Below are 14429 nucleotides of genomic sequence, written 5' to 3'. Positions count from 1 at the left end.
ATGGACAGACAGATTTATCAGGAGGAAAATATGAAATACATTAAGCCTCACGTATGCTGAGCAGAATTACATTTGGGATTATAAAAGCAGCTGGATTAGCAGCTCTCTGTGCTTGGCAAAAATGGAAATGGGAGAGGAGCTCCTGTAGCAAACCAGCAGTTGTCCTTGTCTGACTCCTGAAATGGGGTCACTCCTGCTGCCTTGTGATCTCCAGTCAGGGACACAGAGGCGTGCAGCAGCTCGGGGTGGGCACCTCCCAGGGCACCTCCCAGGGCTCATCCCTGGGCACCTCCCAGGGCACCTCCCAGGGCACATCCCCAGGCATATTCCAGGATATCCCCAGGGCATGTACCAGGACATCCCAGGGCACCTCCCCAGACACATCCCTGGGCAGCTCCCTGGGTTTATCCCCAGGCACCTCCCAGGGCACCTCCAGGGCACATCCCAGGGCACATCCCCAGACACATCCCTGGGCATGTCCCAGGGCACTTCCCAGGACTTTCCCAGGGCACCTCCCAGGGCACATCCCCAGGCTCGTTCCAAGGCACATCCCAGGGCATCCCTGGGTACATCCCTAGGGTTTATCCCCAGGCACCTCCCTGGGCACATCTCAGGGCACATCCCAGGATATCCCTGGGCTTATCCCAGTGCTCATCCCAGAGCACATCCCTGGGCACCTCCCAGGACATCCCAGGGCTTATCCCCAGGTACCTCCCCGGGCACCTCCCCAGGCACATCTCAGGGCACATCCCAGAATATCACAGGGCACCTCCCTGGGCTCATCCCAGTATATCCAGGCCACATCCTTGGGCTCATCCCAGGCACCTCCCAGAGCGCATTCCAAGGCACATCCCCGGATTTGTCCCAAGGCACCTCTCAGGATATCCCTGGGCACCTCCAGGGGCACATCCCATGGCACATCCCAGGACATCCCCGGACACCTCTCCAGGCACATCCCAGGGCACCTCCCAGAATATCCCAGGGCTCATCCCTGGGCACATCCCAGACACCTCCCCAACACCGCAGTGCCCCCGACTGCCGCGGACACATCTGTGCCAGGGCAGAGGCGCTGAGAGGGCTCAGAGGTGCTGGGGGCAGAGACCCACCAATGTTGTGTTCCTTTCCCAGCAGGTGAGGCCGTGCTGGAGCAGCTGTGGCCCAGCACGTGCCTGGTGCTGCCCGGGCTGATCCTGCGGGGCCCGGAGCCGCCCCCGTACGTGGCGCTGCTGGAGGAGCTCCTGGGCAGAGGCTTCCTGCTGACCGCAGCTCGGCTGGCTGTGCTGGACTCAGCCCAGGCTCTCTGCATCTCCCAGATGCTCAGCAGGGCCAAGGGCAGCGTTGCAGCAAAGGTATGGAACAGCTGGGGCTGGGCTTTGCTTCCTTGGCACTAAAGAAGAGCCTTGTAATGACGCCTTGCTGGGATGGTGCTGCCCCGAGGCTGTGGCGGCACTGTTGCAGCACTGCCTCTGAGCCCTGGCACCTCTGGTGAAGAATGTGGGCACTGGGGGCACTTCCTGATGGTCCTGCATCCCTGGGAGCCCTCATGGGAATGGCCCATCCACCCCTCATTTATTGAATGTCTCATTCCAGTCAGCCATCACCCTGTTCTGTGTGCTCTGCTGCTGCCTCCTCTCTTGTTTCTCCACAGCAATACAGTTTCTATCTCCCTCTCTGTAATCACACCCCATTTTTTTACAGGGGTAATTACAGGATTACCCCTGTAATCCTCCTCTACAATGCTAAAAATCCCTTTTTCCTCTTGGACTGTGCCCTGGAGCCTGAGGTTTTCCCACCTGGAGTGTTGCCTCCAGCTCTGGAGCTCCCAGCACAGAAAGGAGCTGGAGCTGCTGGAGCCAGTGCAGAGGGGGCACCAGGATGATCAGAGGGATGGAGCAGCTCTGCTGGGAGGAAAGGCTGAGGGAATTGGGATTGTTCACCTGGAGAAGAAAAAGCTTTGGGGTGACCTCACTGTGGTCTTCCAGTGTGGGAAGGGGCTACAAGAACAATGGACAGAGACCATTTACAAGGGATGGAGGGACGGGACACAGGGAATGGCTCCCACTGCCAGAGGGCAGGGATGGGTGGGATATTGGGAATTAGGAATTGTTCCCTGGCACAGGGTGCCCAGAGCAGCTGTGGCTGCCCCTGGATCCCTGGCAGTGCCCAAGGCCAGGCTGGATGGAGAACCTGGGACAGTGGGAGGTGTCCCTGCCCATGGCAGGGGTGGGACAAGATGGGCTTTGAGGTCCCTTCCAGCCCAGGCCATTCTGTGGCTGTCAGCAGGTGCAGCCCTGGAGTTTGGCACAGGATGTGCTGCTGGGCTGAGCTGACATTGCTCCACACAGCAGAGAACCAGGCCCAGAGTTTTCCTCTTGGTGTAGGAAAAGCCCACCCAGTCAGGAACCTTGCCTGGGCAGAGCTGGGAGGTGGAATGGGCAGGAAAATGCTGTCAGCAGCACAGAGTAAGCAAGGGGGACAGTAATGACAGTGGCAATCACCCAAGGGCTCTCAGACCACAGCAGCCCCTTCACAAAACACAAACATTTGGGCTTCCAGCTCTCAGTTCTAAGTCTTGGGTGTTATCTGTAATAGGAGCATGTAAGATCTTTTCAGGTTGTGCTTTTAAAAACTGACACATCCCTTTGAAGTACATCTGTGTGGAACAGCAATTACATCTAGCAGGCAATTATTGTAAGCACTGCTTGCCTGTGCCCTGAGTCCCCTGAGGATCCATCCCCTGCACTGGGAATAATGTGCACAGCTCTCTAGGAAGGACACTGGGGGAGCAGAGCCATCCCTCCCTCCTCCTGTCAGAGATAAATGGCCCTGGGGTGTTTCCAGAAGGATCTGGCGCAGCTGAGCCAAAGGTGAATGTCACAGCCTTTGCTCTCCCTCTCTAGGAGGGACATGGGCTGCTTCAAGTAATCAGTGTTTCTGCTAAAATATCTCAATATTTACCTGTCTTGGTGTTCCTGCTTCCAGCAGAGGTAGGGAGTGATAACACACCCAGACACTGCTGGTTTTCACTCAGAGGGCTGTGGGGATCACACACAACTCAGACATGGCACTGCCTCTGCCTGGGGGGATCTGCTGCTCTGTGGCTCCTGTTCCTCACCCATCAGCCACACTCAGAGACTTGTTCAGGCGCAGAGCAGCACCAAAGCTCTGCTCCTCCCTCTCTTGCAGTGCTCCCTGCTGAAGGATGGGCTGTGCCTGGTGCTGGCAGCACAGTGGGACAGCTCTGTCACCTCCCTGGGCTCCCTGCTGGACAGGTAAGAAGGGCACCTCTCTTCTGTGCCTCTCACTCAAGGGCAGCCTGTTCTGGGTCAGTCACTGGTCATGGAATTGTTCAGGTTGGGAAAGATCAAGTTCACCGTTAATCCAGGCCCTCAAGTGCCACATCCACACATTTTAACTCTTCAAGGGATGGTGACCCCACCACTGCCCTGGCAGCTGTGCCAGTGCCTGACCACCCTTCCCATGAAGGAATTTCCCCAATATCCAACCTGACCCTCTCCTGGCACAGCTTGGGGCTGTTTCCCTTTGTCCTGTCCCTGTTCCCTGGGAGCACAGCCCGACCCCCCCTAGTTAGTTCCCCCCTCCTGTCAGGAGCTGTGCAGAGCCACAAGGTCCCCCCTGAGCCTCCTTTGCTCCAGGCTGAGCCCCTTTCTCAGCTCCATCAGCCCCTCCTGGTGCCCCAGCCCCTTCCCTGGACATGCCCTCAATGTCTCTTGTCATGAGTGGCCCCATACCTGAGAGTGTCCCCCAGTTTCCAAGCCATGTGTCCTCTACTCAGGACCTTTAAAAACCAAGTTGTGTCCTTTGTTAAGGACCTGCAGTGTCCATAAGGTTCCATGAATGCAGGGAATTCTCTGAAATTAGGAGTCACATTGGGAATAGACCTGCTGAATCAATAAAATTCCTAGGAGAAATATCTTAGCAGATTTTATGTTTGCTGTGAAGGAAAAGAAAAAAAAAACAAACAGAAAACCAAACCTTAAAATAAACACCAGAAAGCAAAATCAAAAATTAGCCTCTTAAATAAATCACCAGAAAAGCTGGGTAGAGGATGTATAAGCCTGGAAAAACAAACAGAACCCCTCTGCAGGGACTGATTAGTGAAACAGAGTGATTAGCAGGGCAATTAACCCTGTGTTCCCCAGAGGGAAGGGCTCCCTGCACGGGGCTGCTGTTTGGCACTGGCATGAGCAGCTCTCACACATGGCTCCTCTGGCACAGCAACCAGAGTCAGGGCTGTGCCACATCCCTGCCAAAACCCCATCCTGGCTTGGGCTGTGCCCTCTGGAGCACTTCCAGAAAGTGCTGCCAGTGCATTCAGGAATGCTGGAGTTTCAGGGATCCAAGGGATCCAAGCTGAACATCCACGTGGCTGCACTTCAGAGTTCTCACTCTGCAGAAATGTTCCCAGGGCCACACCTGGGAGGGATGGCTGGAACAGATTCCACTGGTAACTTTTCAAAAATGTTTTTAATTTTGACTTCCATTCATTTAAAATCACACCCTTGGGAGCCACATCCCAAACCTTCCTCTCTGCAAGGGAACACAAACAGCCAGTCAGCCAAGGCCTTTGTGGTGAGATTTCTCCCAGCTTTCTCTGGCTTACAATGGGAAAAAAAGTGAACTTTTGGGAACCTGGAGGTCACTGCTGGAGGTAGTTCTGGGAAAGTCACTCCAGATCCCAATATCTCTATTTTCCCCAGCAACACAGCCGTGGGTGCTGCTTAAAGCCCAGCACTCCCCTGTCCTCCAGGCTGGGATTCCAGGGGCCAGTCCCAAGGCAGCCCCTCCAGGGACACCTCCTGGGGCTCCTCCTGGGCCCCCAGGGGCTGAGCAGGAATTGTGCCAATGTCTGCACCTTCACCCCCCTCCTGCTCTGCACAAAGGATGAAATTCTGTGCTGGGCTCCAAAATAACCTGTGTGTGACTTAGGGGGGTCAGGAGGCACTTCCAAAGGGCAGGATCTGCCCAAAGAGCAGGATGCACTCTCAAATGAATGGATCCAGCCCCAAAGAGAAGCATCAAGCCCCATACAGCAGGGTCTAGCCCCAAAGATCAGAATTCACTCTCAAATGAGTGGATCTAGCCCCAAAGAGAAGGATCCACTCTCAAATTAATGGATCCAGGCCCAAATAGGAGGATCTACCCCCAAAGAGAAGGATCCACTCTGAAATGAATAGATCCAGCTCCAAATAGCAGGATCTACCCCCAAATAGCAGGATCCAGCCCCAAAGAGAAGGATCTAGCCACAAACAGCAGGATCCACTCTGCCTCTCCCCACAGTGCCAGAACCAGTGATCACAGAGCCTTTTCAAACCAGCTCTACAAAAAAACACCGAACCAAAAACCCCCAAAAAACCCCAAAAAACCCCCAAAACAAAGAAAAAAATCCCAACATTTTTGCCTTCATGATGGAAAATGCCTGTGGAAGGGAGAGGCAGCAAAGGTGTGCCCGGGGGTGGGAGGAGGGAGGGAGGGCTCTGATCCCCAGGGAGATCAGGAGCTCACACCCTTTCTGTCTGTCAAGCTGTGGAACTTTTTACAATGAGCCTGACTTCACTGGTGCCTCCCAAGGACACTTCATGCCAAGACATCTTCAATTTAAATAACACCAGAGGTTAATTACTCTCACAGCTCCATCAGCCCTTTGTGTCCCGGATAAATCAGTGGATATTCATCTCCTGTCTCTGCCAGGACCCAGCATTGCAATACCTGCCCTGCTGGAGCCTCACCGTGCTGAAGGGATTATTTTCCAGATTTTCCAGCCCTTGAGTCCCAGCTGAGCCACATTTCTCTGGCTTTGTGCCACGGGGAGGGAGGGACGTTCCCATCGGTGATGTCAGAGATGGGCTGGGATAAAGAGGAATCAGGTGTTGAGAGGAGCAATGTGGGCTCTGCCAGTGAAGCTGCTCCTGGTCCTGAGCAGCTCTGCCAAGGACAGGCATTCAGATCTGGGGGTTTGGAGGCACCCCAAACCTTCCTTTCTGTGTTTGCTCAGCAGCAGGGCCCACTCTGGCTGCTCCCTGGGCATCCAGGGCATCATTTCTGCACCGAAACCCACTGGGCACACAAAAAGGGACAGAACAACACAGCTGTGGGCACAAAATCAGCCTGGCACTTTGGCTGGGGTGTGCCAAGGGCAGCTCACAGGGCACAGGGGGTGTTTGGACAGGTGAGGGAGCAGTGGGGACCCCAGAAAGGGAACTGACCCCATCCTACCCACAGCCAAGGGAAAAGCATGTGGGACTCACCTCCCTCGTTCTGGCAGCATGTGGCTGCCTGCATGGCTCAGGATAAAGCATCTGAATTTTCCCTGTCATAACTTGTTTTCACAGCCACATTTCCTGGCTGCAGGGTGGCAGAGGCAAGAATTTACAGCAATAGATTCAAAGCAACTCCTGGAAGGAAGGCATGCTCTGCTTTTTATGCATGACAAACCAGATTTAGCTGCCTTAAGAGGTGATGCTGGTTCCACAGTGATTACTCCTCTATGGTTTAAGCATTTAAAAAGCACTTTAAGGTTGTCAGGACCTGTGTTGTGCACAGACTTAGCAGCTCACCTGGTTAATTCAGCTCCATAGGTGAGGTTTGGCTATAAAGCACCCCCAAAACCGAGCTGCAGCAGGAAAAAATTAGAGTTTTAGGCCAGGCTTTGTGCCTTCCAGCCTGGAAACGAGGGACTGCAATCAGAGCAGAAGCCAGGAGCTGAGGAACTTAGCTGGATGTTTTTCTCTCTGATGAAACATTCTTACCAAGCGCTAATTGCTGCTAGCAGGGAGTGATGTTATCCCTATAGGAAACTCATCCCGGGGAGCTTGGGAGGGGAAGGAGGTGTAGAAATTTAAAAAAAAAAAAGGAAAAAAATGAGCACATGGGGTGTAAAATCTCGGAGCTGTTGAAAAGCAGGGAAGGGAAAACTGTTGCCAAGCACAATACCTGGCTGTGGAGGAGGGAGCAGGGAGGGGTTTCCAAAGCCTCGGGGGAATTCTCAAGCCTGAGGCTCCGAGTTTGCACAGAGTCCCTTCAAAAGGCACTGCTGAGCTTGATAACTTGCCTTTCCATTCCTCTGGAATACGTTTTGGGGTCAGGTCGTGTGTGGCTTGAGGAGGGTGTCTTGGTTTGGAAAGACAGGAGTCTGCTAAGGAAGGCAGGAGCCTCCCCTGAAATGGAGAATGTAAACCCACCCCTCTGAATTGCTATAAATTTTAAATTAAGGGGCTCTCAGGCAACAAAAATTATGGGAGCAGGAAATAAGAGATCTTTAATAGGGAAAAGAAAAAAAAAAAAAAGCATAAAATAAACAATGCAGTACACTAGAACAACACTGCCAGAGTCAGAACCCAGCCTGACACCCTGTGGGTCAGGGTGTTGGTGGCAGTCCAATTGGAATTGTGGCTGCAGCCCTCCTGCAGTGTCAGGGCTGGTTCTGCTGGAGCAGGGATCCTGTAGAGAAGGGTGTATTCTTCCTCTGAAGATCCAGTGGAAGAAGAGGCAGCTGCTGTTCCTCTGGGAAATCCAGTGGAGAAGCTGTGCTGGTGTTCCAGAATCTCCAGATTATATCTGGGTAGCAATGCTTGGCTCCTCCCTCTGGGCTCACATCTCCCAATGGGATGCTGTAGTTCTTATCAGCCATGCAGGGACATTCAATAGCTGTTATCAGCAATGTCCCCTCCCAAGGGAGGAGCGATTGTGGTCACTCAGAGAGAGATAAGGAAAACTGCCCACTTGACAAAAGATAATCTGCCATACAGATGGTAATGTAAAACAACTTGCATTGCAATCTTCAACAGAGGGTCAGAGCAAAACCAGGACTGGTGAGGCAGTGCCTGCTCCCCCTGGCACTGGGGGAAAACACCCAGGAAGCACTGAAAAAAATGAACAAACAACCTTAAATTGCTTTTTTTTATGCATTAAAAAAGTCTTTGGCTATCTAAGTAAGGGAAATGCTGTCTAAAAAGGATGCAGAAATTGGAGCAAAGGTGAAACTCCTTAAACATAGAAGTGTTTTTACCATGTTTGTATTTTGAAAGCATAGAGATAGAAAACACTGATAATTGTTTCTTCACCTGGGGAGTGAAATTAATGAGAAACAGGACTTAGGTATTTTTTCTACTTTTGCAATATTCTGAATAAAGAAACTGTAGTGTGTGAGCAATGTGGAAAAATACCAAGTAGGAACAGGTATTAAACTAGAGTTTAAGTTCCAGCCAGGACCTTATGGTTCACTACAAATTGCTTTCCATCTCTGTCACATAATCAGTGCAGGCTCCCTGTGTTATCTCAGTGCAGGAAAAGCCCCTTGCCCAGGGCTTTTATGTGATTTATGTGCATTTCCCACTGCCCCAGAACCACCCTGATGCACCTGGACGTGGCTTGTCCAGTTTGTATTTAAAGTTTGTTTGAAGGTTTGTATTTAAATAGTGCAAAGCCATTTACACAAAGCTTTGTAAAAGCCAGGATTTAGCTGTGTAAAGAGGAGCAGCAGCAGATGCCTGTGGCTGGAGCTGCTGGCGCAGAGCTCAGCCCTCCCTCCCAGCTGACATGGCAAACTAACCCTGCTTTCCTTTCTCTTTGCCCCCAGTGCCTGCTGGCAGAACCAGTCAGCCCTGGACACTGCAGAGCATCTCCTGTATCCCCAGAATGAGAATCAGGCAAGTAGAGAAATTTGTGCTATGGATATGTGTTCTTTGTGCTCCTGTGATCTAGGAAACTTGTTAATATTGGTTGAAATTTCAAAGAGAATGATAACTTTTGTGAGTCAGAGGTGGTGACAGCCCCAAGCCTTGGCTTAGGCTGAGAGCCCAGAACATGGGGAAGGTGGCACCAAAATCCTGTCAAACTGTCTCCCACATTACAGTGGTGACACAGCTTTGAATCAAAACATTTGGAGATATTGATAAAGGTTCTATATTTTCCATAGAAATTCTGTTACTTTTTGTGAGAAATCAACACTGAGGAAAATATCACAGAATTGTGGAATGGTTTGGGTTGGAAAGGACCTTAAACCCATCCAGTGCCACCTTCCACTGTCCCAGGCTGCTCCAAGCCCTGTCCAGCCTGACCTTGGGCACTGCCAGGGATCCAGGGGCAGCCACAGCTGCTCTGGGCACCCTGTGCCAGGGCCTGCCCACCCTCACAGGGCAGAACTTCAAGTGTCTGTGATATTTGTCAAAAATAGTGACAAGAAATGTTCATTCAGCCAAGCTAGCACAAGTCCTGTGTTCTGGAAGTTGCATTTCAGAAGCCCAAATCCAAGTGGAAGAGGAGGAGTGAAGCCATTAGCCATTCCAGGGATGGTCTAGCTGAATATTTTCTCAGTAATTCAGCCCAAGAAAGGAAACACTGAGCTCCAGACATGTGGGCAGCTAATGGGAATAAACTGCATAAATGCATTCAAAATTCGGGCTGTAATCATCAAAATTTAGCTCAAAACAAATGAGAGGTTTGGAGAGAGGAGGCAGAGCCTGAGGAATGGGATCAGGGGATGGGAAGTCCTGGTGGAGCTGTCCCTGCCCATCCCAGGGGGGTGGATGTGAGCTTTAAGGTCCCTTCCAGCCCAAACCATTCTGTGGTTCTGTGATAAAAGACTTGTGGGGAGTGAGAACCGATAGCAAGTGGACAAACCTCTCCTCTGGATCCCTTTTCTTCCCCAATAAAAGCCCAGCAGGAGAGTGAGATGTGTTTGTAACCTCATCTAACACATCAGAGCTGCTGCCTTCAAGCACCAGTGCTCTAAGGACTGAGCCTTAAAAGACACCGAGCCCTCTTTGAAGCGTGCATTGCTGCTTTTAACAGCGTGCATTCCTGCTTTTAACGCCACAGAACCACCCCGAGTGCCCCGAGAGGCTGAGCTGGGCTCCCAGCCCTGTCCTGAGGGCAAAGCGGGTCCCTGAGCTGGGTTCCTTTTCCTGAGGGCACAGAGCATCCCTGAGTTCCCAGCCCTTTCCCCAGCAGATTCCCTGTCCCAAGGGCACAGAGGGTCCCTGAGCTGAGTTCCCTTTCCCGAGGGTGCAGATGATCCCTGAGCTGGGTTTCCAGCCCTTTCCCAAGCAGATCCCTGAGCTCCCAGCCCTTTCCTGAGAGGATCCCTGAGCTGAGCTCCTTTTCCCAAGGGCACAGTGGATCCCTGAGCTGGGTTTCCAGCTCTTTCCTGAGGGCACAGAGGATCCCAGAGTTCTCAGCCCTTTCTTGAGAGGATCCCTGAGTTCCCAGCCCTTTCCTGAGGGCACAGAGGATCCCTGAGCTGGGTTCTCTGTCCCAAGGGCACAGCAGATCCCTGAGCTGAGTTCCCAGCCCTTTCCCAAGCGGATCCCCGAGCTGGGTTCCCTTTCCAGAGGACAGAGGATCCCTGAGTTCCCAGTCCTGTCCCAGGGCACAGAGGATCCCTGAGCTGTCTCTCCCAAGGGCACAGCAGATCCCTAAGCGGAGCTCTCAAGTCTTTCCCGAGGGCACAGAGGATCTCTGAGCTGGGTTCCTAGCCCTGACCTGAGAGCACAGCAGATCCCTGAGCTGGGTTCCCTTTCCCAAGGGCACAGAGGATCCCTGAGCTCCCTGTCCCGAGGGCACAGTGAATCCCTGAGTTCTTAGCCCTTTCCCGAGCAGATCCCTGAGCTGGGTTCCCTTTCCAGAGGGCACAGAGGATCCCTGAGCTCCCAGCCCTTCCCCAAGGGCACAGAGAATCCGTGAGCTGGGTTCTCAGCCCTTTCCCAAGCAGATCCCTCAGCTGAGCTCCATTTCCCGAGGGCACAGCAGGTCCCTGAGCTAAGTTCCCTTTCCAGAGGGCACAGAGGATCCCTGAGCTGAGTTCTTTCTCCCAAGGGTGCAGATGATCCCTGAGCTGAGCTCCCAGCCCTTTCCCAAGGACACAGCAGATCCCTGAGCTGAGCTCCCAGCCTTTTCCCAAGTGGATCCCTGAATTTCCAGCCCTTTCCCGTGGGCAGAGGATCCCTGAGCTGAGCTCCCAGCCCTTTCCTGAGCAGATCCCTCAGCTGGGTTCCCAGCCCTGTCCCGAGGGCACAGCAGATCCCTGAGCTCGGTTCCTTTTCCTGAGGGCACAGAGGGTCCCTGAGCTGTGCTCCCTTTCCTGAGGGTGCAGATGATCCCTGAACTGGGTTTCCAGCCCTTTCCCAAGCAGATCCCTGAGTTCCCAGCCCTGTCCCAGGGGCACAGAGGATCCTTGAGCTGGATTCCTTTTCCTGTGGGTGCAGATGATCTCTGAACTGGGTTTCCAGCCCTTTCCCGAGGGCACAGTGAATCCCTGAGCTCCCAGCCCTTTCCCAAGCAGATCCCTGAGCTCCCAGCCCTTTCCCAGAGGATCCCTGAGCTCCCAGCCCTTTCCCATAGGATCCCTGAGCTCCCAGCCCTTTCCCAAGCAGATCCCTGAGCTCCCAGCCCTTTCCCAGAGGATCCCTGAGCTCCCAGCCCTTTCCCATAGGATCCCTGAGCTCCCAGCCCTTTCCCAAGCAGATCCCGGCGCTGCAGTGCCCGGGGCACGGCTCTGCGGGGCTCTGCCAGCCCAGCCCTGGCTGCTGCCAGGGTGCCAGGCTGTTGCCAAGGAATGTGACAGGCCAGCGAGTGCAGGCTGTCTCCTGATTTGCTTTGAAAGGACATCACATCTCCGTGCCTGACACAAAATCCCTTCTGCCTGGGGAACGAGCCTATCAGGGACAGGCTTAGAGGGCTTTTTGTGCTAGGGAGGAGAAAAAGCAAATATGCTCAGCCCTTCTCCCTGCTCCTGGCAGCCTGGGGTGTGCAGGCTGATCCCTCTGGAAGCAGGGAGTTCCCAGCAGGAATGCAGTCCTGGGGCACAACCAGCACAGCAGCAGCTCCAATGGGCCTTTGTCTCCCAAATTCAGGAATCACAGCGAGATCTGAGGGGCAAACCCACCGGGAATCTGTTCCTCAAAGGATGGCCCCGGGAATGGTGTTTGAGGCTCTGATCTCCTGCTAATGAGTTTGTGAAATGTCAGCCAGGCTTTGCAGGGCAAAGCTAATGAGCAACAACGCGGTATCAGGCAGAGTTCAGGAGGGTTAAATGAACATGGGTTTCAAATCCTCATGGTCTGAGCAGAGCTGCTGCCTTTGCTGGTGGAGTCAAGCCATGGAAGTGAAATGGAATATCATCCTCACTCCCAGTGTGATTTGGGATTAGGCAGCAGGATGAGAAATCAGCTTCAAACGTGGCCTGGTGCAGTGCTGACATCTGTGCCTGCTCCTGCTGCACTCCTGGAGCTCCTCCAGCTGCCCTGGGTGAAACACCTGCCTGAGGAGCAGCCAAATCCAGGCTTTGGGAGTTCCTTGTTCCCCCAGTGACCCTGCCAGGCACACTCAGCACAGCTCCCATTTGGAAGTGACAGAGCCATGGTTTGTTGGTGCCACCATCAGGGGCTGTGACCTTCCTCAGGGCTGTCTCAGGTGTCCCTGCAGCTGGTCCATGCCCAAACTGGGGTGTCTCCAGTGATGACGGGGTGGTCAGAGGGTGCTGTGCTCAGCCACTGGGATGTCCTGGGGCTGGGCACTGCCCTCACCTGCAGCAGTGACTGTGCCTGGGGCTGTGGGGACAGAGTGGCTGTTCCTTGGTGACAGCACTGACCTGCCACCATCAGAGCAGCACGGTGACACAGTCTCTGTCCCTCAGTGAGAGCCCAGCCTCCCCTGGCAGCAGCAATCCCTCCACTCTGCCTGGAGCCACCCTCCCTGCAGACACCTGAAACACAGGGGAAACCTCCCAGCCCCTCCTGGTGTGACCCTGTCCCCTGAGCAGCAGCAGCAGAGGGGCTGCAGTGCCCTGGAAGAGACTCAGAAGCTGTGAGGAGAGGCAGGGGGACCCAAGGGCTGTGTGGGGTCACAGCACCCCCAGTGCTTTGGGGCCCATTGACGCAGCCAGGGTTGCAGGCTGGGCTCAGCCCCTGGCACCCATTGGCCTCTCCAGCTCACCAACAGCTGTGCCAGGCTTGGGAAGGGCAGGCAGAGCAGCCAGGGAGGGAGGAGATTTCCCCCTTAGCACCTTGCTTGTTGCTGCTTCTCTTCATTTCCTTGCAAATATAACTCTGAGCCTCACAAGGAGCAGTGTCACCTGCTGTGGGACACTCACAGCCGCTCTGTGCTGGGATCCATCCAGCCAGAAACAGCCTCTGCACATAAACCTGCCTCTGGAAAAAAGCTTCTTTGCCACTCACAGAACTCAGAGCTCTCCTCCAACCCTTTCCTTGGTTTCTCCCCAGGCCCAGGAGCTGCTCTGCTGCTTTTTTGACCCCCTGACATCAGAGAGCATCCACCGAATTGAGGCCCAGCACTGCTAGCAGAGAGGGGCAAGGCAGCCTTGGATGCCACTGTGGACATGGTTACACGGACTCCAGCAGCCCTTAGAGCACTGTTTATTTGGAATTAAACACATCTGAGGTGTTAGCATGGCTCAGAGAAATGAGAGGGGTGGAGGAAGGCTCAGTGCCCCAAAACAAACCCCTGTGGAATCCATCCAGAGACAATCTGCTTGTGAGCCTGGAGCAAGGCTGGGGGAAGCTCAGGAGGCAAACCCAGGGCCAGGTGCTCACTCTGTGTCTCTCAGGTGCCTCCTGAGATGGAGAGACTCTGCTGCTGCTGCTGCTGCTGCTGCTCTGAGCCAAAGACAAACCCCATGGAATGGAATGGAAACAGAGGGGGAGCTGCATCCCTGGAGGGTCAGAGCACCAGGCTGAGCTGTTCAATAAGATGAAAGGCTGGACAGCTCAATGCTCACCTGCCTGTGCTCCAGCAGCCCTGTCCTGGGCTGTGCCACCCTGCTCCCTGCCATGGGCACACAGCCCTGCCTCCTCTTCCTCCTCCTGCAGCAGCTGCTGCTCCTGTCAGCCTTTCTGGGAGCCCAGAGGAAAGGAAGCTGCTGTTGATACAAACCCACAGCATTCCTGGGGCATTCTGGGCTCCTTTTCCTTTGGGAAAGGCTCTGCTCAGCCCAAGGCTGCTCAGGCACAGACTTGGACTCTGCCCTGCTGCAGCCTCACCTCAGCTCTGGGGCAGGTGTGGGTGCCACAATATCAGAAGGATCTGAAGCTGTTGGAGTGTCCAGAGGAGGGACCTGGGCATGGGGAGGGTCTGAGGAGCAGCTGAGGGCACTTGGATTGTTCAGCTGGAGGAGGAGACTGAGGGCAGAGCTCAGGGGGGGCTGCAGCTCCTCCCCAGGGGCAGCTCTGATCCCTGGGACAGGGACAGGGAATGGCTGGAGCTGGGCAGGGCAGGGTCAGGCTGGATTTTGGGAAAGGTTCTTCCCCCAGAGGGTGCTGGCACTGCCCAGGCTCCCCAGGGAATGGGCACAGCCCCGGGGCTGCCAGAGCTCCAGGACAGCTTGGACAGTGCTCAGGCACAGGGTGGGAGTGCTGGGGGGTCTGTGGATCCATGATCCTTGTGGTCCCTTC

General features: G+C 54.2%; 1 protein-coding gene across 1 annotated transcript in view; it reads left to right on the top strand.

Moving 5' to 3' along the window:
* Positions 1–13431, top strand: part of DNAAF8 (dynein axonemal assembly factor 8) — a 101611-nt gene extending 88180 nt beyond the window's left edge. The window contains exons 29-32 of the mRNA XM_054271159.1: positions 1132–1349; positions 3187–3240; positions 8613–8669; positions 13242–13431. Of these exons, the coding sequence (XP_054127134.1) occupies positions 1132–1349; positions 3187–3240; positions 8613–8669; positions 13242–13319 (407 nt within the window). The 3' untranslated portion in view covers positions 13320–13431. The remainder of the gene's footprint in view (positions 1–1131; positions 1350–3186; positions 3241–8612; positions 8670–13241) is intronic.
* Positions 13432–14429: the final 998 nt, after the last annotated feature.

Source organism: Melozone crissalis, unplaced genomic scaffold (genome assembly GCF_028551555.1).
Source record: "Melozone crissalis strain CALT ecotype California unplaced genomic scaffold, PUWL_Pcris_2 ptg000012l_1, whole genome shotgun sequence".
In the NCBI taxonomy this organism is placed as follows: domain Eukaryota; kingdom Metazoa; phylum Chordata; class Aves; order Passeriformes; family Passerellidae; genus Melozone; species Melozone crissalis.
The sequence above is the reverse complement of the archived record's forward strand: the minus strand, read 5'-3'. Positions and strand labels throughout refer to the sequence as shown.